The 23,406-nt window shown below is 43.1% G+C and overlaps 1 protein-coding gene across 1 annotated transcript; it reads right to left on the bottom strand.

The window, feature by feature from the left end:
* Positions 1-509: 509 nt before the first annotated feature.
* LOC115176701 (FAST kinase domain-containing protein 4) lies at positions 510-19,561 on the bottom strand. The gene is made up of 11 exons (XM_029736895.1): positions 19,402-19,561; positions 18,297-18,800; positions 17,736-18,056; positions 12,082-12,256; positions 8,959-9,116; positions 8,728-8,838; positions 8,209-8,353; positions 7,794-8,045; positions 7,605-7,716; positions 7,413-7,527; positions 510-1,132 (listed from the first exon to the last, which is right to left on the bottom strand). Exons 2-11 carry the CDS (start codon positions 18,705-18,707, stop codon positions 1,031-1,033), a joined length of 1,902 nt encoding a protein of 633 aa, XP_029592755.1. The 5' UTR covers positions 18,708-18,800; positions 19,402-19,561; the 3' UTR covers positions 510-1,030.
* Between the last annotated feature and the right edge of the window lie 3,845 nt (positions 19,562-23,406).

Here is a 23,406-nt window from a genome sequence, read left to right as displayed (position 1 = left end):
CTGACATTTACTCCTGAGGTGCTGACCTGTTGCACCCTCTCTAACCACTGTGATTATTATTATCTGACCCTGCAGGTCACCTATGAAGGTTTGAACATCTTGATCATGTTCTGTTATAATCTCCTCCCGGCACAGCCAGAAGAGGACTGCCCCCCCCCCTCAGAGCCTGGTTCCTCTCTAGGTTTCTTCCTAGGTTCTGGCCTTTCTAGGGAGTTTTTCCTAGCCCCCGTGCCTCTACATCTGCATTGCTTGCTGTTTGGGGTTTTAGGCTGGGTTTCTGTACAGCACTTTGTGATATCGGCTTATGTAAAAAGGGCTATATAAATACATTTGATTGACTGATCTACAAATCACCTTGCATCATGAATAAATACTTATTATTTGTAGATCAGTCAGTCACAATTTACCCACAATGGATCACGGATTTGATGCTCTCAAACACAACCAATGTTAGTCATGGAACATTTGTGCCAACATGGACGACAGTGTGTGGAACACGTATAGCGAAATTAAAGCGTAAAATAATTTATTCAATCATAACATCACTCAACAAAGCTCATATTGATAATATAATTAGACCAATTTATTCACAGGTGATACACAGCTTTTAACGTTGATTGGGGCGTTGATTATATGATGCTGCTCTCCATTCTCTTTGACTGAGTGTCACTTAGGGACACATCTTCTTAGCAAGAGGTCTTTCTTCCCTTGCTTTCTGCTGTAGAGCCCACTCTCTCTTTCTCCCTCTCTGTTTGCTCTCTTCAGCATACAGAACTCTCAGGGGCCGTCTCCATGGTAACATGGAAAGCCCCACGCATCGGCAAGGCAACCAAAGATAAAACGACAAAGACATTTTCCACCAAGCAGCTTGTTTTAAAGTGGGTTGATTAGTGTGTGTGTGTGTGGGGTTGTTGTTCAGAGTTGTTTGAGACCAGATTGGTTCTGGTGAGCTGTCTGTGACATCCTGGCTCTCCTCTTTCCAGTCCAGTTGAGTCTGGTTCAGTTCTAAACTTCTGCTGTTTGGCCTAGTTCACTTCGCCATTTCCTCAGCAATGGCCTTCCCCATCTTATCCTTCACATACGCCACTTTCTGCCAATCAGACTTCAGCTCCAGCCACTCATAGTATGGCACCTAGGGAGGGACAGAAAGTACAGATTCAGGGTTTGTCTATCAATAATACTCTTTACCTTGTAGTACTATAGATACACCCAGTAGCGTTTTTATGCAAATCAGGTTTGAAGACAATCTAGGTGGTTTTCTCGTTTGGGTAAAAGTCCATCCTCCGTCTTCTCTCCTCCATGACCCGGAAACTGATAAGTTGTCGAGATGTGTGTCAATTCGTTAGTAGGAAGAGTGTCCTCCCCTCATCGATAGCCCCCTTTCATTGAGGATTCTCATGTGTATCCTACCACAGAAAAGTTTTTAAATCTGCCAAATACCCTTTGAATCAGCTTTTGCTTTGTCAGTGGAGAAAAACATGCACGTTTGAAAACGATATGCTACTTATTCTTTTATTTATAAAAAGTCAGAACTACCTGATTTGTTTTGATCACTTTAGACATTTATCTTGCAGACTCTCCTCGATTAACTTTGACCTTTTTCAAAAGGTGGCAAAAGTGGACAGAGGAGAGAGGACAAATCGAATTGATAAAATGCCTGTCTGAAAGTCTGTCTCAGGTAAGTTCAGTGGCCTAGTTTACCCAGCATGCACCACTGCAGACCTGAGAGCTCTCAGGCTAACGCAATTGGCCTAGATGAGAGAGAGCGGTAAGATTGGCTAACGCGATTGTCCTAGATGAGAGAGACAGCTGGGATTGGCTAAGGAGCTTGGCCTAGATGAGACAGAGCTGCTGCTATTCTCCTGGCTCCTGACTGACTCTCAGGCCTTTTTATAACTGGCATCCTTCAGGGAGACAGACCAGCCTGGCCCTGCATGATGCAGCATTAAATCAGCATTAGATTGCTTTTTATAGCATTAGCTAGCCAACTATAGCATCATACGGTACACCGCTAGCCAGCATTAGCCACTAGGGTTGTCACGATACCAGTATCACTATACTAAGTACTGTAGCAAGGAAACTAAAAGGTAGAGGTAATTTCTTGAGGAAAAAGAAAACTGTCCAAATCTTGGAAACAAACATGTTGTCATCCAGAGTCCAATTATTGAATTTTCCAAGTTATATCACACTATTTAATACGAGTGTACAAAACATTAAGAACACCTGCTCTTGCCATGACAGACTGACCAGATGAAAGCTGTGATCCCTTATTGATGTCACTTGTTAAATCCACTTCAGTCAGTGTAGATGAAAGGGGAGGAGACCGGTTAAAAAAAGGATTTTAAGCCTTGAGACATGGATTGTGTACAGCGCATTCGGAAATTATTCAGACCCCTTGAATTTTTCCACTTTGTCACGTTAGTCTTATTCTAAAATTGATTAAATCATTTTATTCCTCACCAATCTATACACAATCATGACAAAGGGAAAACAGCTTTAGACATGTATTACAAATAAAAAAAAACAAAGATACCTTATTTGCATACAGTCTAGTGGTTAGAGCATTGGCCTAGTAACCGAAAGGTTGCAAGATCGAATCCCCGAGCTGACAAGGTAAAAATCTGTTGTTCTGCCCCTGAACAAGGCAGTTAACCCACTGTTCCTAGGCCGTCATTGAAAACAAGAATTTGTTCTTAACTGACTTGCCTAGTTAAATAAAGGTAAAATAAAAATGTAAAAAAATTCAGACCCCTTGCTATGAGACTCGAAATTGAGCTCAGGTGCATCCTTGAGATGTTTCTACAACTTGATTGGAGTCCACCTGTGGTAAATTTAATTGATTGGACATGATTTGGAAAGGCACACACACCTGTCTATATAAAGGTCCCACAGTTGACAGTGCATGTCAGAGCAAAAACCAAGCCACGAGGTGGAAGGAATTCAAATCCAATTTTATTTGTCACATGCACTGAATACAACAGGTGTAGACCTTACAGTGAAATGCTTACTTAATGTTTATGACAACTATGTTGTTTCCACTTTGATCTTAATATAAATCCACAAGCGTTCTATAATTACAATAGTGTGTTTGTTATATCTGCAAACAGCTAGTTTGTATTTTCTTAGCAAGTTATGCTAAATCGTGTTAGCCACTAATGCTAGCTAACTAGCCAATAAAAGTGCTGAGTCGGGCAAACGTAGCTAGCTAATACAGCCTGATACCAGTGCTGGTGGAGGGCTAAATCAGCATGTTGTTTCTTCAAAAGTACCTTCTAAATCAAAGAGGAATAGGCGAAGCATGAATATGTTGGCTACATGAATAAAGATTTAATGTAGCCAAAGATTACAGGGTCCCCTAGGAAACAATGAACATCACTTTGGTTCCTACCCAATCACAACAACTCGCTAATGGCATTTTCACTCGTCATGTCAAACAATGTATTCAGTGCCCACTATTATTTATATTCTAACTATAGAATTAGAATAAACATATTTCCATGATTCCAAAAGTTCACCCAAGTGTTTTGATCTAAATCACAATTGCAACATTTGGTTAAAAATAAGGCCCAGTTTTTTTCCCATATCGTGGCAGTGTGGAAATGATCTCAAATGAGTGCAGAAAATGCAGAAATTGATGGAAACGCAGGAAATTATATTAAGTTGAAGTTGAATTGAACAGTGTAAAACTGAATGGAGAAAGACCCATTGAAATAACAGAGTATAAACTCTGCAAAAAAAGAAAAAAGTCCTCTCACTGTCAACTGTGTTTATGTTCAGCAAACTTAACATGTGTAAATATTTGTATGAACATAAGATTCAACAACTGAGACAAACTGAACAAGTTCCACAGACATATGGATAATGTGTCCCTGAACAAAGGGGGGGGGGGTCAAAATCAAAAGAAAGTCAGTAGCTGGTGTGGCCACCAGCTGCATTAAGTACTGCAGGGCATCTCCTCCTCAAACTGCACAAGATTTGCCAGTTCTTGCTGTGAGATGCTACCATCAAGGCACCTGCAAGTTCCCGGACATTTCTGGGGGGGAATGGCCCTTGCCCTCACCCTCCAATCCAACAGGTCCCAGATGTGCACAATGGGATTGAGATCCGGGCTCTTCGCTGGCCATGGCAGAACACTGACATTCCTGTCTTGCAGGAAATCACGCACAGAACGAGCAGTATGGCTGGTGGCATTGTCATGCTGGAGGGTCATGTCAGGATGAGCCTGCAGGAAGGGTACCACCCACATGAGGGAGGAGAACGTTTTCCCTGTAACGCACAGCTTTGAGATTGCCTGCAATGACAACAAGCTCAGTCCGACGATGCTGTGACACACCGCCCCAGACCATGATGGACCCTCCACCTCCAAATCGATCCCGCTCCAGAGTACAGGCCTCGGTGTAACACTCATTCCTTCGACGATAAAACGCAAATCCGACCATCACCCCTGGTTAGACAAAACCGTGACTCGTCAGTGAAGAGCATTTTTTGCCAGTCCTGTCTGGACTAGCGACGGTGGGTTTGTGCCCATAGGCGACGTTGTTGCCGGTGATGTCTGGTGAGGACCTGCAAGCCCTCAATCCAGCCTCTCTCAGCCTATTGCGGACAGGCTGAACACTGATGGAGGGATTGTGTGTTCCTGGTGTAACTCGGGCAGTTGTTGTTGCCATCCTGTACCTGTCCCGCAGGTGTGATGTTCGGATGTACCGATCCTGTGCAGGTGTTGTTACACATGGTCTGCCACTGCGAGGACGATCACTGTCCATCCGGTCTCCCTGTAGCTCTGTTTTAGGCGTCTCACAGTACAGACATTGCAATTTATTGCCCTGGCCACATCTGCAATCCTCATGCCTCCTTGCAGCATGCCTAAGGCACGTTCACGCAGATGAGCAGTGACCCTGGGCATCTTTCTTTTGGTGTTTTTCAGAGTCAGTAGAAAGGCCTCTTCAGTGTTCTAAGTTTTCATAACTGTCACCTTAACCTGTTGGGGATAGGGGGCAGTACCTACACGGCCGGATAAAAAAACGTACCCGATTTAATCTGGTTACTACTCCTGCCCAGTAACTAGAATATGCATATAATTAGTAGATTTGGATAGAAAACACTCTAAAGTTTCTAAAACTGTTTGAATGGTGTCTGTGAGTATAACTTGTCTGTGAGAGCTTTGTACACGTCTCTGTGTGTGAAGTAAAGGTGGTCACAGTTTTTTTCCCCTCTTGTTGCACATTTAACATGCTGATAGAAATTAGTCTTGTCCGTAGAGCTTCGAGACAGGGTTGTGTTGAGGCACAGATCTGGGGAAGGATACCAAAAAAATATCTGTAGCATTGAAGGTCCCCAAGTACACAGTGGCTTCCATCATTCTTGAATGGAAGAAGTTTGGAACCACCAAGACTCTTCCTAGAGCTGAACACCCGGCCAAATTGAGCAATTGGGGGAGAAGGGCCTTGTTCAGGCAAGTGACCAAGAACCAAATGGTTACTCTGACAGAGCTCCAGAGTTCCTCTGTGGAGATGGGAGAACCTTCCAGAAGGACAACCATCTCTGCAGCACTCCACCAAATCAGGCCTTTATGGTAGAGTGGCCAGACGGAAGCCACTCCTCAGTAAAATGGACATGACAGCACGCTTGGAGTTTGCCAAAAGGCACCTAACGGACCATCAGACCATGAGAAACATGATTCACTGGTCTGATGAAACCCAGATGGAATTCTCTGGCCTGAATGCCAAGTGTCACGTCTGGAGGAAACCTGCTACCATCCCTACGGTGAAACATGCTGGTGGCAGCATCATGCTGTGGGGATGTTTTTCAGCGGCAGGGACTGGGAGACTAGTCAGGATCCCAGGAAAGTTGAACGCAAAGTACAGAGAGAGATCCATGATAAAAACCTGCTCCAGAGCACTCAGGACCTCAGACTGGGGAGAAGGTTCATCTTCCAACCGGACAATGACCCTAAGTACACAGCCAAGACAACGCAGCAGTGGTTTCGGGACAAGTCTCTGAATGTCCTTGTGTGGCCCAGCCATAGCCTGGACTTGAACCCGATCTAACATCTCTGGAGAAACCTGAAAATAGCTGTTTAGCGACATTCCCCATCCAACCTGACAGAGCTTGAGAGAATCTGCAGAGAAGAATCTGAGAATCTCCCCAAATACAGGTGTGAAAAACTTGTAGCGTCATACCCAAGACTCAAGGCTGTAATCACTACCAAAAGGTACTTTAACAAAGTACCGAGTACAGGGTCTAAATACTTATGTGAATGTGATATTTCAGTTTATTTTTAAATAAATTAGCAACAATTTCTAAAAACCTGTTTTTGCTTTGTCATTATGGGGTATTGTGTGTAGATTGATGAGGTAAAAACATTTTAATCCATTTTAGAATAAGGCTGTAACATAACAAAATGTGGAAAAAGTCAAGGGGTCTGAATACTTTCCGAATGTCCTGTACGTGTGCCATTCAAAGGGTAAATGGGCTAGAGAAAACCCATTCAAAGGCATTGAAATGTTATGGTAGTAGGTGCCAGGTGCACCGATTTGTGTGTCAAGAACTGCAACACTGCTGGGTTTTTCACACTCAACAGTTTCCCGTGTGTATCAAGAATGGTCCACCACCCAAAGGACATCCAGCCAACTTGACACAACTGTGGGAAGCATTGGAGTCAACCTTGGTCAGCAACCTTATGGAACACTTTTGACACCTTGTGGAGTCCATGCCCTGACGAATTGAGGCTGTTTTGAGGGCAAAAGGGGGGAGTGCAACTCAATATGAAGGTGTTCTTAATGTTTTGTATACTCAGTTTATACAGCAGTTTTCTATAAGGACAATAGAGTATAGTTGGCTTCGTGTTTTCTTTTTGCCATAGAAAAGAGTATTGTGTTATAGTGACAACCCTATTAGCCACACAATGAGCTTGTCGTTCTCATAGTCTGTTAATCAGAGAAGGATAAAGAACCCTTTTACTTTGTCAGGGTGATGAGTTAATTTGCTGTAGTGGAAAGACAGACCTGTATATCTCACACAACCCATTCCCTATGTAACAACTCTGAGGCACATGCTAAGGGGATGTGCTATGAACCACACCTGGACATCTACAGTGGATGGAAGTCAATTCCCTTTTAACTTCAAAAGACTGCTGTACTGTGCGTGTGTTACTTTGAGGCAATGAGCTTCAAGCAGTGTAATGCAGTAATGCTGTGTCCATCCCGGTCTACCTGATCTCCCCCAGGAAAGAGGCTTGTTCTGGTGATTACACCCAAGAGTGCCTGGCCTGGGGTGGAGAGTGGTGGAGGTGGTGTGTATGCTGTGGTTAAGGTTTGTGTGTGTGCGATAGACAGTGACTGTCAGAATGACTGCCAGAACGTCTCTTTCAGTCCACCTCCATCACTCCCTCTCTCCTCGTCATCCCTCCTTACCTCTACAAGGATAAAGCCAGCCAGTTTGAGATGCCGTCTCATCATGGTGAATCGTCCCAGCAGATCTTTACTCCTGGAGCCATAGTTAGGAAACTCCCAGGTCAAGAACGCTAACCTGCAAAGAGGAGAACTGTCAGTACACATGCACACACACAGACACACACACACACACACAGACCCTTCTTCCCTCACCTGCATGCCCCCTCAGGTAGGGGCTTGGCTCCGCCTCCTCCAGGCAGGTGAGGGGCTGTCAGGGTCACCAGGTCCATTGGCTTATTTTCACTGTCCACCACCAGCTCTCCATCTGATAGGACACAACAAGTCAGTCACCTGTTGTTCCAGCCTTACAGTGTATGTGTGTGTGTGTGCACGTGTATTCACCTATGGTCCAGCCGTATATAGTGTTGACCCCGGTACGTAGGGCCTCTGCTTTCCCCCCCACCAGATTATCCAGGGCCCCCTTCAGCCCAGCCTGTAGAGGGGAGAGGGGGGAGTCCTGGCCCAGGGTGGAGGGAAGCAACATGGCCTCTGTAGGCAGGGTGGAGGACAGAGACTCTGGGTGTTCTAACTGGAGGGTAGCAATGATGTGGAGGAGCTTCAGGCGATAGTTCTCCACTCGAGACAGACTGCCTTCTGTAAAACAGTAATATAGCAACGCAACATGAAATCAGCAGAATCACCCAAATCTGTACAGCTGAGAAAGTACAGGGCTATGAACACAGACCACATGAACATCAGTGGATTGGTCCTCTGCTGCCATCTCCTGGGGTGGACCAGTACTAGAGTGCGTGTTTACCTGAGAGTTTGGCAACATGTGTGTGTTGGTTGAGGGCTGTGATGTGCTGGGGCTTGGCCTGCTGTAACACACACAGAGACCACACCACGTCTGTCTGCAGGAACGCCTCCAGGCTAGGGAGAACACCCTCCAGGGCAGAGTGGACCTACATACACACAGGAGGAGATAGTTGACAAACACGGACTACATTCACGGAAGGTACTCTAACCAAAAGCATCTTCCCCTCATCAGCCAAAGTTGATAGAACTGTAATGTGCAGCACTGACATGACTCTACATGACTGAGAATCCAGTCTATTCTACACAATATTTATCCTTGAGTATCCAGGTTGCATCACCTCCGGCTGTGATTGGGAGTCCCACAGGGCGGCAGACAATTGGCCCAGCACCGTCCGGGTTTGGCCGGGGTAGGCAGTCATTGTAAATAAGATTTTTTTCTTAACCGACTAGTTAAATAAAATGAAAACAAATAAAAAGAATAAGGTAAATAAAGAAACAAATTGCTACTCTCATTGTTTACCTTCTTGTAGAACTCCTCCCCCTTGCTGGGCTGGAAGTTGAGCCTGGCCAGTGACATGAGCAGGTTACAAAGCTGCAGTGTGCTGTACTTCTGACTGTTCACACTGTAGTGCTGAATAGTTGTTTTTTTATCAAACAAAGGAAGAAAATAAGAGGATGAGTTAATCAAGAGGGCTAGGGGATGATCCAATCAGTTTAAGACGTGTTTAGAAGTGTCTGAGTGTGCGCGGACCTCAGTGAATGCCTCAAACAATGGGAGATGGAGCCACTTGAGGAAGGCTAGTGATTTGGCGCAGCGAGTAACATCGGCAGAACTAATCTCTGGCATTCTGGGTAACAACTCGGCTGCCAATCGCTGGAAGACCTGGGAGTGGTGGAAATTTAACTTCCCTGTGAGAGAGAGAGAGAGAGATAATTTAAAGCCCCCATGCAGTCTTTGTAATTTTATTTTGAAATGATCACTGTATGTCTAATAAATCACTGTGTTCAATTATAGAAAATATTTTTTACAATTTATTTCCCTGAACCTCCTTTGGCCCCTGAAATGATGTCTGATTGTGTGGGCATTAGGAAAGATTAAGATATTTACATACACAGCCCTGATAGGATGGTCTAGAGTCCACCACTTACCCAGATGAACAGTCATTGGTCTATTATATTAAGATCATGATGTGGGCCAAAAAGTTCTATCCCACCTGAACAGGCTGAAATTCCAGGGGCCTCATTCATCAACCGTGCGTACATTTCTTACACAATTCTGGCGTACTTGGAGATTCTAGGATTTGCGTGCACCTCAAATTATTGGTATTTATCCAAACTGTCACAGGCAAGCAACATATACATGTTTTCATATATATCAGTGAACACTTACATAAAAATGGTGCCAGAGGGGATGGCTGCCGTTTTACGGGCTCCTAACCAACTGTGCTATTTTGTTAGTAACTTATTTTTTTACATAAAGTTGCTGCTACCGTCTCTTATGACCAAAAAGAGCTTCTGGACATCAGAAGAGCGATTACTCTCCTCAAACTGGACAAATATTTTTTCTTTAATGAGTCCGACCTGAAGGATATACTGCTTCCCCGAGACCAGGCCCAAATCCCTGTCATTCGCGTGAAGATGGAAATACAGGGGGCGAAGGTTGGGGTGCCTTTTGAGGATTCGTAGGTGAGTTAGTAAACTGCCACTACCATTGGTTCTATTGGCCAACGTGCAATCACTGGAACACAAACTGGATGATCTACGATCGAGACTATCTTACTAATGGGACACTTTTTTTTCAAATATCTTATGTTTCACCGAGTCGTGGCTGAACAACGTCACGGATAATATAGAGCTGGCTAGGTTTTCCGTGCATCGGCAGGACAAAGCAGCTACGTCTGGTAAGATGAGGGGCGGGTGTGTGTGTGTATTTGTCAATAACAGCTGGTGTGCAATGTCTAATATTAAAGAAGTCTCAAGGTATTGTTTGCCTGAAGTAGAGTACCTCATAATAGGCTGTAGACCATACTGTCTACCAAGAGAGTTCTCATCCATATTAGTCGTAGCTGTCTATTCACCGCCACAAACCGATGCTGGCACTATGATCGCACTCAACAAGCTTTATAAGGCCATAAGCAAACAAGAAAATGCTCATGCAGAAGCGGTACTTCTAGTGTCCGGGGACTTTAATGCAGGCAAACTTAAATCTGTTTACATAATTTCTACCAGCATGTCACAAAAAATCTCTAGACCACCTTTACTCCACACACAGAGACGCATACAAAGCTCTCCCTAGCAAACCATTTGGCAAATATGACCATAATTCTATCCTCCTGATTCCTGCTTACAAGCAAAAACTAAAGCAGGAAGTACTAGTGACTTGCTCAATACGGCAGTGGTTAGATGACGCAGATGCTACAGTACTATTTTGCTTGCACAGACTGGAATATGTTCCATGATTCATCCAATGCCATTGAGGAGTATACCACCTCAGTCACCGGCTTCATCAATAAGGGCATTGACGACATCATCCCCACAGTGACGTACATTTATTTATTTAACTAGGCAAGTCAGTTAAGAACAAATTCTTATTTAAAATGACAGCCAAATCTGGACGACGCTGTGCCAATTGTGGCCACCCTATGGGACCCCCAATCACGGCCGGTTGTGATACCCTGGTTCGAATCGGTGTATGTAGTGACGCCTCAAACATTGAGATGCAGCGCCTTAGACCGCTGTGCCACTAGGGAGCCCAATCAAAAGCCATGGATTACAGGCAACATCCACACTGCGCTCAAGGCTAGAGATCCCGCTTTCAAGGAGAGGGACACTAATCCAGATGCTTATAAGAAATCCCGCTATGCCCCTGCAACTCTTCCCTGATAAAATCTGAGATTTTTCCCCCAAATTCTGATTTATATTTTCCCAAATTATGTTCTGTGTTTAATTTTTCATTCTTAAAATTACAATTGTTCATAGAGAACTATCGAAATTGGATGTTCGGAGTCCATGACAATGCTTAAATCACATCAGAAGAAATTTGCGGTGGAGCAAGTGAAAATTGCATGTACTTCCAGAATTGTTTGCCGAGCTACTCATGTGTGAACCACTAGAAGTTGTGTACACGCATGGTTTTAGAGACGCACACACTTTCCCATCAAGTTCAAAATGGATAAATACCAACCTTTATGGGAAAACTGGTGCACGCAAGGTTTAGAGTCCTTTTTTAGGGCACGCACCTTGATAATCGAGGGCACAGGCATTTTTTTCAAACAGCTCTTACACAAAAAGGGCATATCATAATTTTCACAATTACAGTGTGCTATTTTGAAAATATCATTTTAAAAACTGTGGGGGGGAAAAAATCCCATTTACTGCACTGCCCCTTTAAATCTGTTGGAATACAGAAAAATTCACAGCTGAAATATCAGTTGACCGCAGGTAGTTTGTTGTTAGGTAGATTGTTAACAAAGATGGAGAATAACAGTGGTACCAGCATTCAACCCTGTGGCACATCCTTTTACATCTCCAGATTTTTTATATAAGAAATAAATAAATAACTTGACCAATTAACAGACATTTCGGTTATTGTTCAGCTTTTAAACAACTTATTGACCTACAGTGATTAAATTATTTGAATTCCATTTCGTTCAGTTTTTTTTCTGTGAGCTCAATGCGCACATTGCACAGTTTCTCTAGAGAAAAAAAAACAGTATGCCTTATTTACTTTGAAGAACTAAACATTTGTGATTTTGGCAGACAGCATAGGCAGCACCTCTATGGAGATGAAATGAAATAATAAAGTCAAAATAAAACAAATGTAATATACACAACAACTGAAATATTTTTGTCAAGTGTGTGTGTGTGTGTGTACCATATGCGTAGGCGAGGTCCAACAGTAGCGGTGTGGTAAGGTCTGTTGAGGGTTTCTGTAAGAGGTAGTACGACAGAGCTCTGAGCAGAGGCACTGAACGGCGTCCCTGAGACGCCAGAGATACAGACACCCTGCGGATATCCTCCGCCCCAAACCCTTCAGCTAGCTCCAACGCCTGGGGTGGGAAAAGAGAGAGGGGGGAGACAGAGAGAAAAGAAAAGGAGTGTTGGGTTGAGATAGATTTGTTGATGGTGGCAATTACAGTTCCACTCAGCTATATATGTACAGTTCAAGTTGGAAGTTTACATACACTTAGGTTGGAGTCAATAAAACTTGTTTTTCAACCACTCCACAAATTTCTCGTTAACAAACTATAGTTTTGGCACAGTCGGTGAGGACATCTACTTTGTGCATGACACATTTAATTATTCCAACAATTGTTTACACACAGATTATTTCACTGTATCACAATTCCAGTGGGTCAGAAGTTTACATTCACTAAGTTGACTGTGCCTTTAAACAGCTCGGAAGATTCCAGAAAATTATGTCATGGCTTTAGAAGCTTCTGATAGGCTAATTGACATCATTTGAGTCAATTGGAGGTGTACCTGTATTTCAAGGTCTACCTTCAAACTCAGCGCCTCTTTGCTTAACATCATGGGAAAATGAAAATAAAATCAGTCAAGACCTCAGAAAAACATTTGTAGACCTCCACAAGTCTGGTTCATCCTTGAGAGCAATTTCCAAACGCCTGAAGGTACCACGTTCATCTGTACAAACAATAGTTTGCAAGTATAAACACCATGGGACCACGCAGCCGTCATACCGCTCAGGAAGGAGACGCGTTCTGTCTCCTAGAGATGAACGTACTTTGTGCGAAAAGTGCAAATCAATCCCAGAACAACAGCAAAGGACATTGTGAAGATGCTGGAGGAAACAGATACAGAAGTATCTTTATTCACAATAAAACGAGTCCTATATCGACATAACCTGAAAGGTCACTCAGCAAGGAAGAAACCACTGCTCCAAAACCGCCATTAAAAAGCCAGACTAGGGTTTGCAACTGCTCATGGAGAAATGTCCTCTGGTCTGATGAAACAAAAATAGAACTGTTTGGCCATAATGACCATCTTTATGTTTGGAGGAAAAAGGGGGATGCTTGCAAGCCGAAGAACACCATCCCAACCGTGAAGCACGGAGGTGGCAGCATCATGTTGTGGGGGTACTTTGCTGCAGGAGGGACTGGTGCACTTCACAAAATAGATGGCTTCATGAGGAAGGAAAATTACGTGGATATATTGAAGCAACATCTCAAGACATCAGTCAGGAAGTTAAAGCTTGGTCGCAAATGGGTCAAATGGGCACTGAGTTTGAAGGAAGGCCTTGAAATACATCCACAGGTACACCTCCAATTGACTCAAATGATGTCAATTAGCCTATCAGAAGCTTCTAAAGCCATTACATCATTTTCTGGAATTTTCCAAGAAGTGTGAAGGTACAGTCAACTTAGTGTATTTAAACCTCTGACCCACTGGAATTGTGATACAGTGAATTATAAGTGAAAAAATCTGTCTGTAAACAATTGTTGGAAAATTTACTTGTCATGCACAAACTAGATGTCCTAACTGACTTGCCAAACTACAGGTTGTTAACAAGAAATTTGTGGAGTGGTTGAAAAACGAGTTAATGACTCCAACCTAAGTGTATGTAAACTTCCGACTTCAACTGTATGTATGTATGTGTATACACACACAACACCATAATGAGAAAGCGAAAACCGATAGGCATTTTTGCAAATTTATCAAAAATTTACAAAAAAGATACTTTACATAAATAAGTATTCAGACCCTTTGCTAAGACTCGAAATTGAGCTCAGGTGCATCCTTGAGATGTTTCTACAACTTGTGGTAAAGTCCACTTGTGGTAAATTCAATTGATTGGACATGATTTGGAAAGGCACACACCTGTCTATATAAGGTCCCACAGTTGACAGTGCTCGTAAGAGCAAAAACCAAGCCATGAGGTCGAAGGAATTGTCCATAGAGCTCCGAGACAGGATTGTGTCGAGGCACAGATCTGGGGAAGGGTACCAAAAAAAATATCTGCAGCATTGAAGGTCTCCAAGAACACAGTGGCCTCCATCATTCTGAAATGGAAGTAGTATGGAACCACCAAGACTCTTCCTAGAGCTGGCTGCCCGGCCAAACTGAGCAATCGGGGGAATAAGGGCCTTGATCAGGGAGGTGACCAAGAACCCAATGGTCACTCTGACAGAGCTCTAGAGTTCATCTGTGGAGATGGGAGAACCTTCCAGAAGGACAACCATCTCTGCTGCACTCCACCAATCAGGCCTTTATGGTAGACAGAAACCACTCCTCAGTAAAAGGCACATGACAGCCCGCTTGGAGTTGCCAAAAGGCACGACAGCCCGCTTGGAGTTGCCAAAAGGCACCTAAAGACTCTCAGACCATGAGAAACAAGATTCTCTGGTCTCATGAAACCAAGATTGAACTCTTTGACCTGAATGCCAAGCATCCCATCTGGTGAAGCATGTTTGTGGCAGTATCACGCTGTGGTGATGTTTTTCTGCAGTAGGGATAAGCAGACTAGTCAGGATCTAGGCAAAGATGAATGGAGCAAAGTACAGAGAGATCCTTAATGAAAACCTGCTCCTGAGTGCTCAGGACCTCAGACTGGGGCAAAGGTTCACATTCCAACAGGACAACGACCCTAAGCACACAGCCAAGACAACGCAGGAGTGGCTTCTGGACAATTCTCTGAATGTCCTTGAGTGGCCCAGCCAGAACCCGGACTTGAACCCAATCGAACATCTCTGGAGACCTGAAAATAGCTGTGCAGCAATGCTCCCCATCCAACCTGACAGAGCTTGACAGGATCTGCAGAGAAGAATCGGAGAATCTCCCCAAATACACGTGCCAAGCTTGTAGCGTCAGACTCAAGAAGAATCGAGGCTGTAATCGCTGCCAAAGGTGCTTCAACAAAGTACTAAGTAAAGGGTCTGAATACCTATGTAAATGTGATATTAAGGGCTTGTAAGTAAGCATTTCACGGTAAGGTCTACACATGTTGTATTCGGCACATATGACAAATACATTTTTATTTGATATCAGTTTTTTTTAAATAAATTATCAAAAATGCCTTAATCTGTTTTTGCTTTGTTATTGTGTGTAGATTGATGAGGGGAAAAAACAATTTAATACATTTTAGAATAAAGCGGTAATGTAACAAAATGTGGAAAAAGGGGTCTGAATACTTTGTTCAATTTTATTGTTATATTACATCATGTTTTTTTACTATAATATAGGTGTCTTGACTGTGATAAGGGCTCTGGAAATAAGGGCATCTTGTCTGCTAAATTAACAAGCAAGCCTATGCCATTGCACGGCCATATGTTTCTACAAGCAAGCGCCACTGCTGAGGTTACTGCCTTTTCGAAGATCATGTTCCATGATATAATATAACCAGTTGATATTAAGGTTTCAATAAATTAATCTTAAATGGCACTTGCTTTTTTATTGACTGAATACTGTGTATATGGGGCAATTTAGCAATTAGGATTTGTTATCTTTAATGGTTATGATAAATTTGGCATTGTCGAGCACTGTTGGCATAGGCCTATAGATAAATGCGCACATTTCTTTCCAGTGCGGTTCTTGTGTTCTAAAAATATATATACTGCTCAACAAAATAAAAGGGAAGACTTAAACAACACAATGTAACTCCAAGTCAATCACACTTCTGTGAAATCAAACTGTCCACTTAGGAAGCAACACTGATTGAAAATAAATTTCACATGCTGTTGTGCAAATGGGATAGACAACAGGTGGAAATTATAGGCAATTAGCAAGACACCCCCAATAAAGGAGTGGTTCTGCAGGTGGTAACCAGAGACCACTTCTCAGTTCCTATGCTTCCTGGCTGATGAATTGGTCACTTTTGAATGCTGGCGGTGCTTTCACTCTAGTGGTAGCATGAGACGGAGTCTACAACCCACACAAGTGGCTCAGGTAGTGCAGCTCATCCAGGATGGCACATCAATGCGAGCTGTGGCAAGAAGGTTTGCTGTGTGTCAGCGTAGTGTCCAGAGCATGGAGGCGCTACCAGGAGACAGGCCAGTACATCAGGAGACGTGGAGGAGGTCGTAGGAGGGCAACAACCCAGCAGCAGGACCGCTACCTCCGCCTTTGTGCAAGGAGGAGCACTGCCAGAGCCCTGCAAAATGACCTCCAGCAGGCCACAAATGTGCACGTGTCTGCTCAAACGGTCAGAAACAGACTCCATGAGGGTGGTATGAGGGCCCGACGTCCACAGGTGGGGGTTGTGCTTACAGCCCAACACCGTGCAGGACGTTTGGCATTTGCCAGAGAACACCAAGATTGGCAAATTCGCCACTGGCGCCCTGTGCTCTTCACAGATGAAGCAGGTTCACACTGAGCACGTGACAGACGTGACAGAATCTGGAGACACCGTGGAGAAAGTTCTGCTGCCTGCAACATCCTCCAGCATGACCGGTTTGGCGGTGGGTCAGTCATGGTGTGGGGTGGCATTTCTTTGGGGGGCCGCACAGCCCTCCATGTGCTCGCCAGAGGTAGCCTGACTGCCATTAGGTACCGAGATGAGATCCTCAGACCCCCTTGTGAGACCATATGCTGGTGCGGTTGGCCCTGGGTTCCTCCTAATGCAAGACAATGCTAGACCTCATGTGGCTGGAGTGTGTCAGCAGTTCCTGCAAGAGGAAGGCATTGATGCTAGGGACTGGCCCGCCCGTTCCCCAGACCTGAATCCAATTGAGCACATCTGGGACATCATGTCTCGCTCCATCCACCAACGCCACGTTGCACCACAGACTGTCCAGGAGTTGGCGGATGCTTTAGTCCAGGTCTGGGAGGAGATCCCTCAGGAGACCATCCGCCACCTCATCAGGAGCATGCCCAGGCGTTGTAGGGAGGTCAAACAGGCACGTGGAGGCCACACACACACTACTGAGCCTCATTTTGACTTGTTTTAAGGACAAGCCTGTAGTGTGGTTTTCCACTTTAATTTTGAGTGTGACTCCAAATCCAGACCTCCATGGGTTGATAATCAATGGAAATCCAATTTATTTTTGTGTGATTTTGTTGTCAGCACATTCAACTATGTAAAGATAAAAGTATTTAATAAGATTATTTCATTCTTTCAGATCTAGGATGTGTAATTTTAGTGTTCCCTTTATTTTTTTGAGCAGTGTATTTTTAAATTCATTTGAGTACTCAGAAAATAAATAGAGTATTCGAACAGTCAAAAAATGGCAAATGCCCATCCCTAATCATTGCGTGCAAGGAATATGTTGACAAATAGTATTAAAATTGACTACTTTAATAAACAAAGTATATTTGTCCAAATACTTGTGTTTTTCAAATGGAAGGACTAGATACATATTGTGCTTCATTTCTAAACAGTAAAACAGATATGCATGAAAATACCCTAAATTAAAAGCTTACATTCTTTCCTGTCGCCTAATCTGAAACATTCTGTCTCAAATCTAAAATGCTGGATTATAGCAACACTTTAAATGTATTTTTAGTCACTGTCCAAATACATTTTTGATAACTTAGTATGTGTAGTGTGGGGGTAGTAGTATAGGTGCTTGTTACCTTATCCTCCAGTCTGTCCATCAGTGCAGGACTGAGGTGTCCAGCCCTAGCCATTAGGGTACTGACTGTTCTAGCGTCAGCGATCTCAGTCCAGCGGAGCTCCAGCTGTTTCAGCGCTGCACTCACCAGCGACACCTCCATCTGACCCTTCTGTCCTGCTCCCCAGTCTGCCAGGAAAGCCAGCTGTTTGTAGGAGAGTCTGCGTACACGCCACAGCACCTCTGTCTGGATGGAGCGTTGTACTGCAGCTGTAGGAGGAACACCCAGAGCAGAGAGGGAGCGCAGCAGAGAGACCAGCGTACCATTCCACACTGACGCTACCTGGGGAAGAGATACATGCACACACGGTACATTTACACACACTCAAAGAAACTCTCAGAGAGCACCGAAAGGTTTAGTGAATATTTTGAGCCGCCCTCTGCTCTAACTGTAACCTGCCCCATGTCTCTTGCTTTCATCACTCCTTACCCATCTTCATCCCCTCTCAACACTCCACTTATCTACCCTCACCTTTCCTCATCCTACCTGTCCCCTGACCCTTCTTACAACACCCTCTCCTACCTGTGCAGTAACAGTGTCCATTATGTCCAGCAGTCTGGGATCATTCAGCAGCTCAAATTGGTCCATTTTAGCTCCACCTTTCTCTCTCCCAGCCAATCTGACAATCTGAACCAGAGCCTTAGCCGCCTGATTGGCATTTCCTCCTTGTGCCGCCCACGCCTGCAGGACATCCTGTGGAGATTGGGCCCTCTCTAAGAGCTCATCCAGCTGGGTGCGTTTGGGCTCGATGAGATACTCCTCTTTGACCAAACTCCTGCCCTCACATAGACCCCTTAATACAGGCTGCCGCCAGGCCTGGGCCCACAGTGGCTCTGCTGGCCCAGCTGCAGCGGTAGGCAGGCGGGCAGCTGAGGCCTGGGGGGTGGCCCTGGGGAGGAGACGGGCACATCGGCCCAGCAGACGGCTGGTCATGGAGGAATAGAGAGCAGCACGAGAGCAGCACAAGGCCAGAGAGTAGCGAGACACGTATTCACAACACAGCAGCCAGAGTCACCATGCTAATACCTGAGAGTGAGCAATATAGAGAAAGAGTGAAAGAGAGAGTTAATTCAGGAGAGTGAATATCACTCAGTGGTTCTCATTCTTTTTTTGGTTCCTGAACCTACGATCACATGTTGCTATGCCCAAACAACTCCTTCATGTGGAACTTTATGATAAGGACTATATGTTCTTATTCTCCGTAGTCTGCCGGCATGGACTGCTGTCAACAAGCTTAGCCTAGCGATCTTTGAGACGCTTTAGCAATTAGTAACAGTAACGCAGGGATTGTGTGTTGTGTAACATAACATTGTGTCAACAATCGTGTAGCCTGTCCTACTACAAACAAAACATTTGCAGGAAATCAATGAATAGACATGGTTGTGGCAACTAGTCATAGTGAACTGAGCTGAATTAACGTCACTAGCAACATTTCAGTCTCAAAAGCTGAGCTGCGATCAAGCGTATTCTGACCTTGCCGACTAGGGTTTCTGCCGTTCTAGCTATTACATTTATGAAACTCAGACTGGCAACATTCTCTGCATTCACAACTACACATGTGACAGGTCTTATGTAGACATATAAATACATGTAGCTGCCATTGCTATCTTTAAAGGACTGTTCTTACCTTGATAAATAAGATAGAAAGCAAGTGGTAGAAGACGAAGGCGACATTCACATGGAGCTGTCAGCAATAGTCGCAAGAATATGACCTCAAAGCTACCAGTGTCACATGATTGTCGGACGAAGCTGCGATTGGTCCACTTGTTTCAAGGCACTTTAGGTCGTTTTAAAAAATGTATTGCAGAACCTGGTCTTGATGTCTATGCGCGGAACCCATAGAATTAGATACACACAGTGGTGTAAAAAGTTATTCTGCCCTTGAATTGCGTTCCCATGCAAAACTAGACAGATAGCTAACAACTAAGTCTTCAATAAAACTCCCAAGGCCTGACTTTTCCTGAATGAATATATTGAAAACGTTTATGTTGTGAAACTGCAAAATACAGAAAATAATATACTTTAGTATTCAATTCACATCGGCATACTGCAGCTGTATATTTACATTTCAAGTTGAAGTTGCATAAATACAAAGCACGTGCAAAGGTACCATGTATCTGACATGATGCCAAACCATATAGCTAATTGTTACTCGTATGGTAATTGGCTAACTCCTTTCATTACTCTAATAATTTGCAACCATCTCTGTACAATAACAAAGCATATTACACTAGAAACAGTAACAAAACTATAGTATTGTATGTTTTACAATTCGTTTACATGACGCACGAGCAAAGTAATACAGCTGACGTCATACATGAAAGGCAATGCAATTTGTGCGAGTAAATACAACCAACTAACATTGATAAGTAAGCAATTATATCAATAACAAGATTATCATCACTAGCAATATGCTTGAATCGAACTTACAAACAAATATTTTCCGAGGCTGAAGCGTGACAAGAAATAACTGCACTGAAAGACCTGCACCGTAGCGTTGTTTTTAGCTGGTTCTCTGCGTGCAGAACGACTACTCTACTTCCTGTTTCCATACAGTCTTTCTAAGTACCGGAAAGCTCCACTAGGGAGCAATAAACATCATGGAACACAATGAAAATCCATCTTAACCACTGTAATAAAATCATCTGTTACCTTCTAACAGGATGGCAGCACAAACGTACTTAAGTCAAAATAATTTAAAGTACTACTTAAGTAGGTTTTTGGGGTATCTGTACTTTACTATTTATATTTTTGACAACTTTTACTTTTACTTCACTACATTCATAAAGAAAATAATGTACTTTTTACTCCATACATTTTCCCTGACACCCAAAAGAACTCATTACATTTTGAATGCTTAGCAGGACAGGCAAATGGTCCAATACATGCATTTATCAAGAAAACATCCCTGGTCATCCCTACTGCCTCTGATCTGGCGGACTCACTAAACACACATGCTTTGTTTGTAAATTATGTCTGACTGTTGGAGATCCGTAAATGTCCCAAAAAAATTGTGCCGTCTGGTTTGCTTAATATAAGGAATTAGAAATTATTTATAGTTTTACTTTTGATTCTTAAGTATATTTAAAACCAAATACTTTTTTACTTTTACTCTAGTACTATTTTACTGGGTGACATTCACTTTTACTTGAGTCATTTTCTATTGAGGTATCTTTACTTGTACTGAAGTATGACAATACGGTACTTTTTCCACCACTGGAAACACAGTTAACAGCCCGTTAAGGAGTGTTCGTCTCTCAATTGAAATTTAGTAAATGTTTTGAAACACATTTCATAGTCTCAAAACTGTAAAACTTCTCACTGTTTTCCATCAAATTGCAAAACCTCTAAAAATAAATGTTATACTTTCATGTGAGATTTCCTATAAGCCACATTTACAAATGTTAAAGCTGTTGATGAGTCAGAAAAGTCAAACAATTACTATGTTAAAACACCCTTTTGGGAAGATTTATATATTATTTTTACATTTGACATTTTAGTAATTTAGCAGATGCTCTTCTCCAGAGCGACTTACAGTGAGTGCATACATTTTCATTCTTTTTTTGTACTTTTTGTAGATTGTTTCCGCCAATCATCCGTCCCATGACATCCCATGATAATAAAAGCAAGATACATACACCAGACAGTACCAGTCAAAAGTTTGGACACACCTACCCATTCAAAGGTTTTTCTTTCTTTTTTACAATTTTTTACATTTTAGACATCAAAGCTATGAAATAACACATATGGAATCATGCAGTAACCAAAAAAGTGTCAAATCAATCAAAATATATCTTATATTTGAGATTCTTCAAAGTAGCCACCCTTTGCCTTGATGACAGCTTTGCACACTCTTGGCATTCTCTTAACCAGCTTCATGAGGAAGTCACCTGGAATTCATTTCAATTGTCATGTGTGCCTGGTTAAAAGTTCATTTGTGGAATTTCTTTCCTTCTTAATGCATTTGAGCCAATCAGTTGTATTATGACAAGGTAGGGGTGGTATACAGAAGATAGCCTTATTTGGTAATAGACCAAGTCCATATTATGGCAAGAACAGCTCAAATAAGCAAAGAGAAACAACAGTCCATCATTACTTTAAGACATGAAGGTCAGTCAATCCGGAAAACGTCAAGAATTTTAAACGTTTCTTCAAGTGCAGTCGCAAAATCCATCAAGGGCTATGATGAAATTGGCTCTCATGAGGACCACCACAGGAAAGGAAGACCCAGAGTTACCTCTGCTGCAGAGGATAAGTTCCTTAGAGTTACCAGCATCAGATATTGCAGCCCAAATAAATGCTTCACAGAGTTCAAGCAACAGACACATCTCAACATCAACTGTTCAGAGGAGACTGCCTGAATCAGGCCTTCATGGTCGAATTACTGCAAAGAAACCACAACTAAAGGACACCAATAAGAAGAAGAGACTTGCTTGGGCCAAGAAACACGAGCATTGGACATTAGACCGGTGTAAATCTGTCCTTTGGTCTGATGAGTCCAAATTTGAGATTTTTGGTTCCAACCGCCGTGTCTTTGTGAGACACAGAGTAGGTGAACGGATGATCTCTGCATGTGTGGTTCCCACATGAAGCATAGAGGAGGAGGTGTGATGATGTGGGGGTGTTTGCTGGTGACACTGTCTGTGATTTATTTAGAATTCAAAGCACACTTAACCAGCATGGCTAACACGGTTTGCACTTAGTGGGACTATCAAACACATATAGTTTGCACTTTTTCAACAGAACAATGACCCAACACACTTCCAGGCTGTGTAAGGGCTATTTGACCAAGAAGGAGAGTGATGGACTGCTGCATCAGATGACCTTGCCTCTACAATCACCCGACCTCAACCCAAATTAGATGGTTTGGGATGAGTTGGACCGCAGAGTGTAGGAAAAGCAGCCAACAAGTGCTCAGCATATGTGGGAACTCCTTCAAGACTGCTGGAAAAGCATTCCAGGTGAAGGTGGTTGAGAGAATGCCAAGACTGTGCAAAGCTGTCATCAAGGCAAAGGGTGGCTACTTTGAAGAATCTAAAATCTAAAATATATTTTGAGTTGTTTAACACTTTTTTGGTTGATACATGATTCCATATGTATTATTTCATAGTTTTGATGTCAACACTATTATTCTACAATGTAGAAAATAGTAAAAATAAAGAAAAACACTTGAATGAGTTGGTGTGTCCAAACTTTTGACGGGAACTGTATATACAAAAGTATGTGGACACCCCTTAAAATTTGTGGATTCGGCTATTTGATGACAGGTGTAGAAAATCGAGCACACAGCCATGAAATCTCCATAGAAAGACATTGGCAGTAGAATAGCCTTACTGAATAGCTCAGTGACTTTCAACATGGCACCGTCACAGGATGCCACCTTTCCAATACAGTTGACTGTATCTTAAAACGGCTTGGAAAATTCCAGAAAATGATGTAATGGCTTTAGAAGCTTCTGATAGGCTAATTGACACCATTTGAGTCAATTGCAGGTGTACCTGTGGATGTATTTCAAGGCCTTCCTTCAAACTCTGTGCCTCTTTGCTTGATATCATGGGAAAATCAAAAGAAATCAGCCAATACCTCAGAAAAACAATTGTAGACCTCCACAAGTCTGGGTCGTCCTTGGGGG

Source organism: Salmo trutta, chromosome 37 (genome assembly GCF_901001165.1).
Source record: "Salmo trutta chromosome 37, fSalTru1.1, whole genome shotgun sequence".
NCBI classification, from domain to species: Eukaryota; Metazoa; Chordata; class Actinopteri; order Salmoniformes; family Salmonidae; genus Salmo; species Salmo trutta.
This window is presented reverse-complemented; position numbering and strand designations above follow the sequence as displayed.

What these genes read in the sequence shown, in the direction of transcription:
- LOC115176701 (XM_029736895.1), bottom strand. Translation starts at nt 18,707, where the DNA reads ATGACCAGCCGTCTGCTGGGCCGATGTGCCCGTCTCCTCCCCAGGGCC. An exon ending in TATATACGGCTGGACCATAG is followed by an intron (nt 7,717 to 7,793) that starts GTGAATACACGT and finishes GTGTCCTATCAG; the next exon opens with ATGGAGAGCTGGTGGTGGAC. An exon ending in CTACCTGAGGGGGCATGCAG is followed by an intron (nt 7,528 to 7,604) that starts GTGAGGGAAGAA and finishes TCCTCTTTGCAG; the next exon opens with GTTAGCGTTCTTGACCTGGG.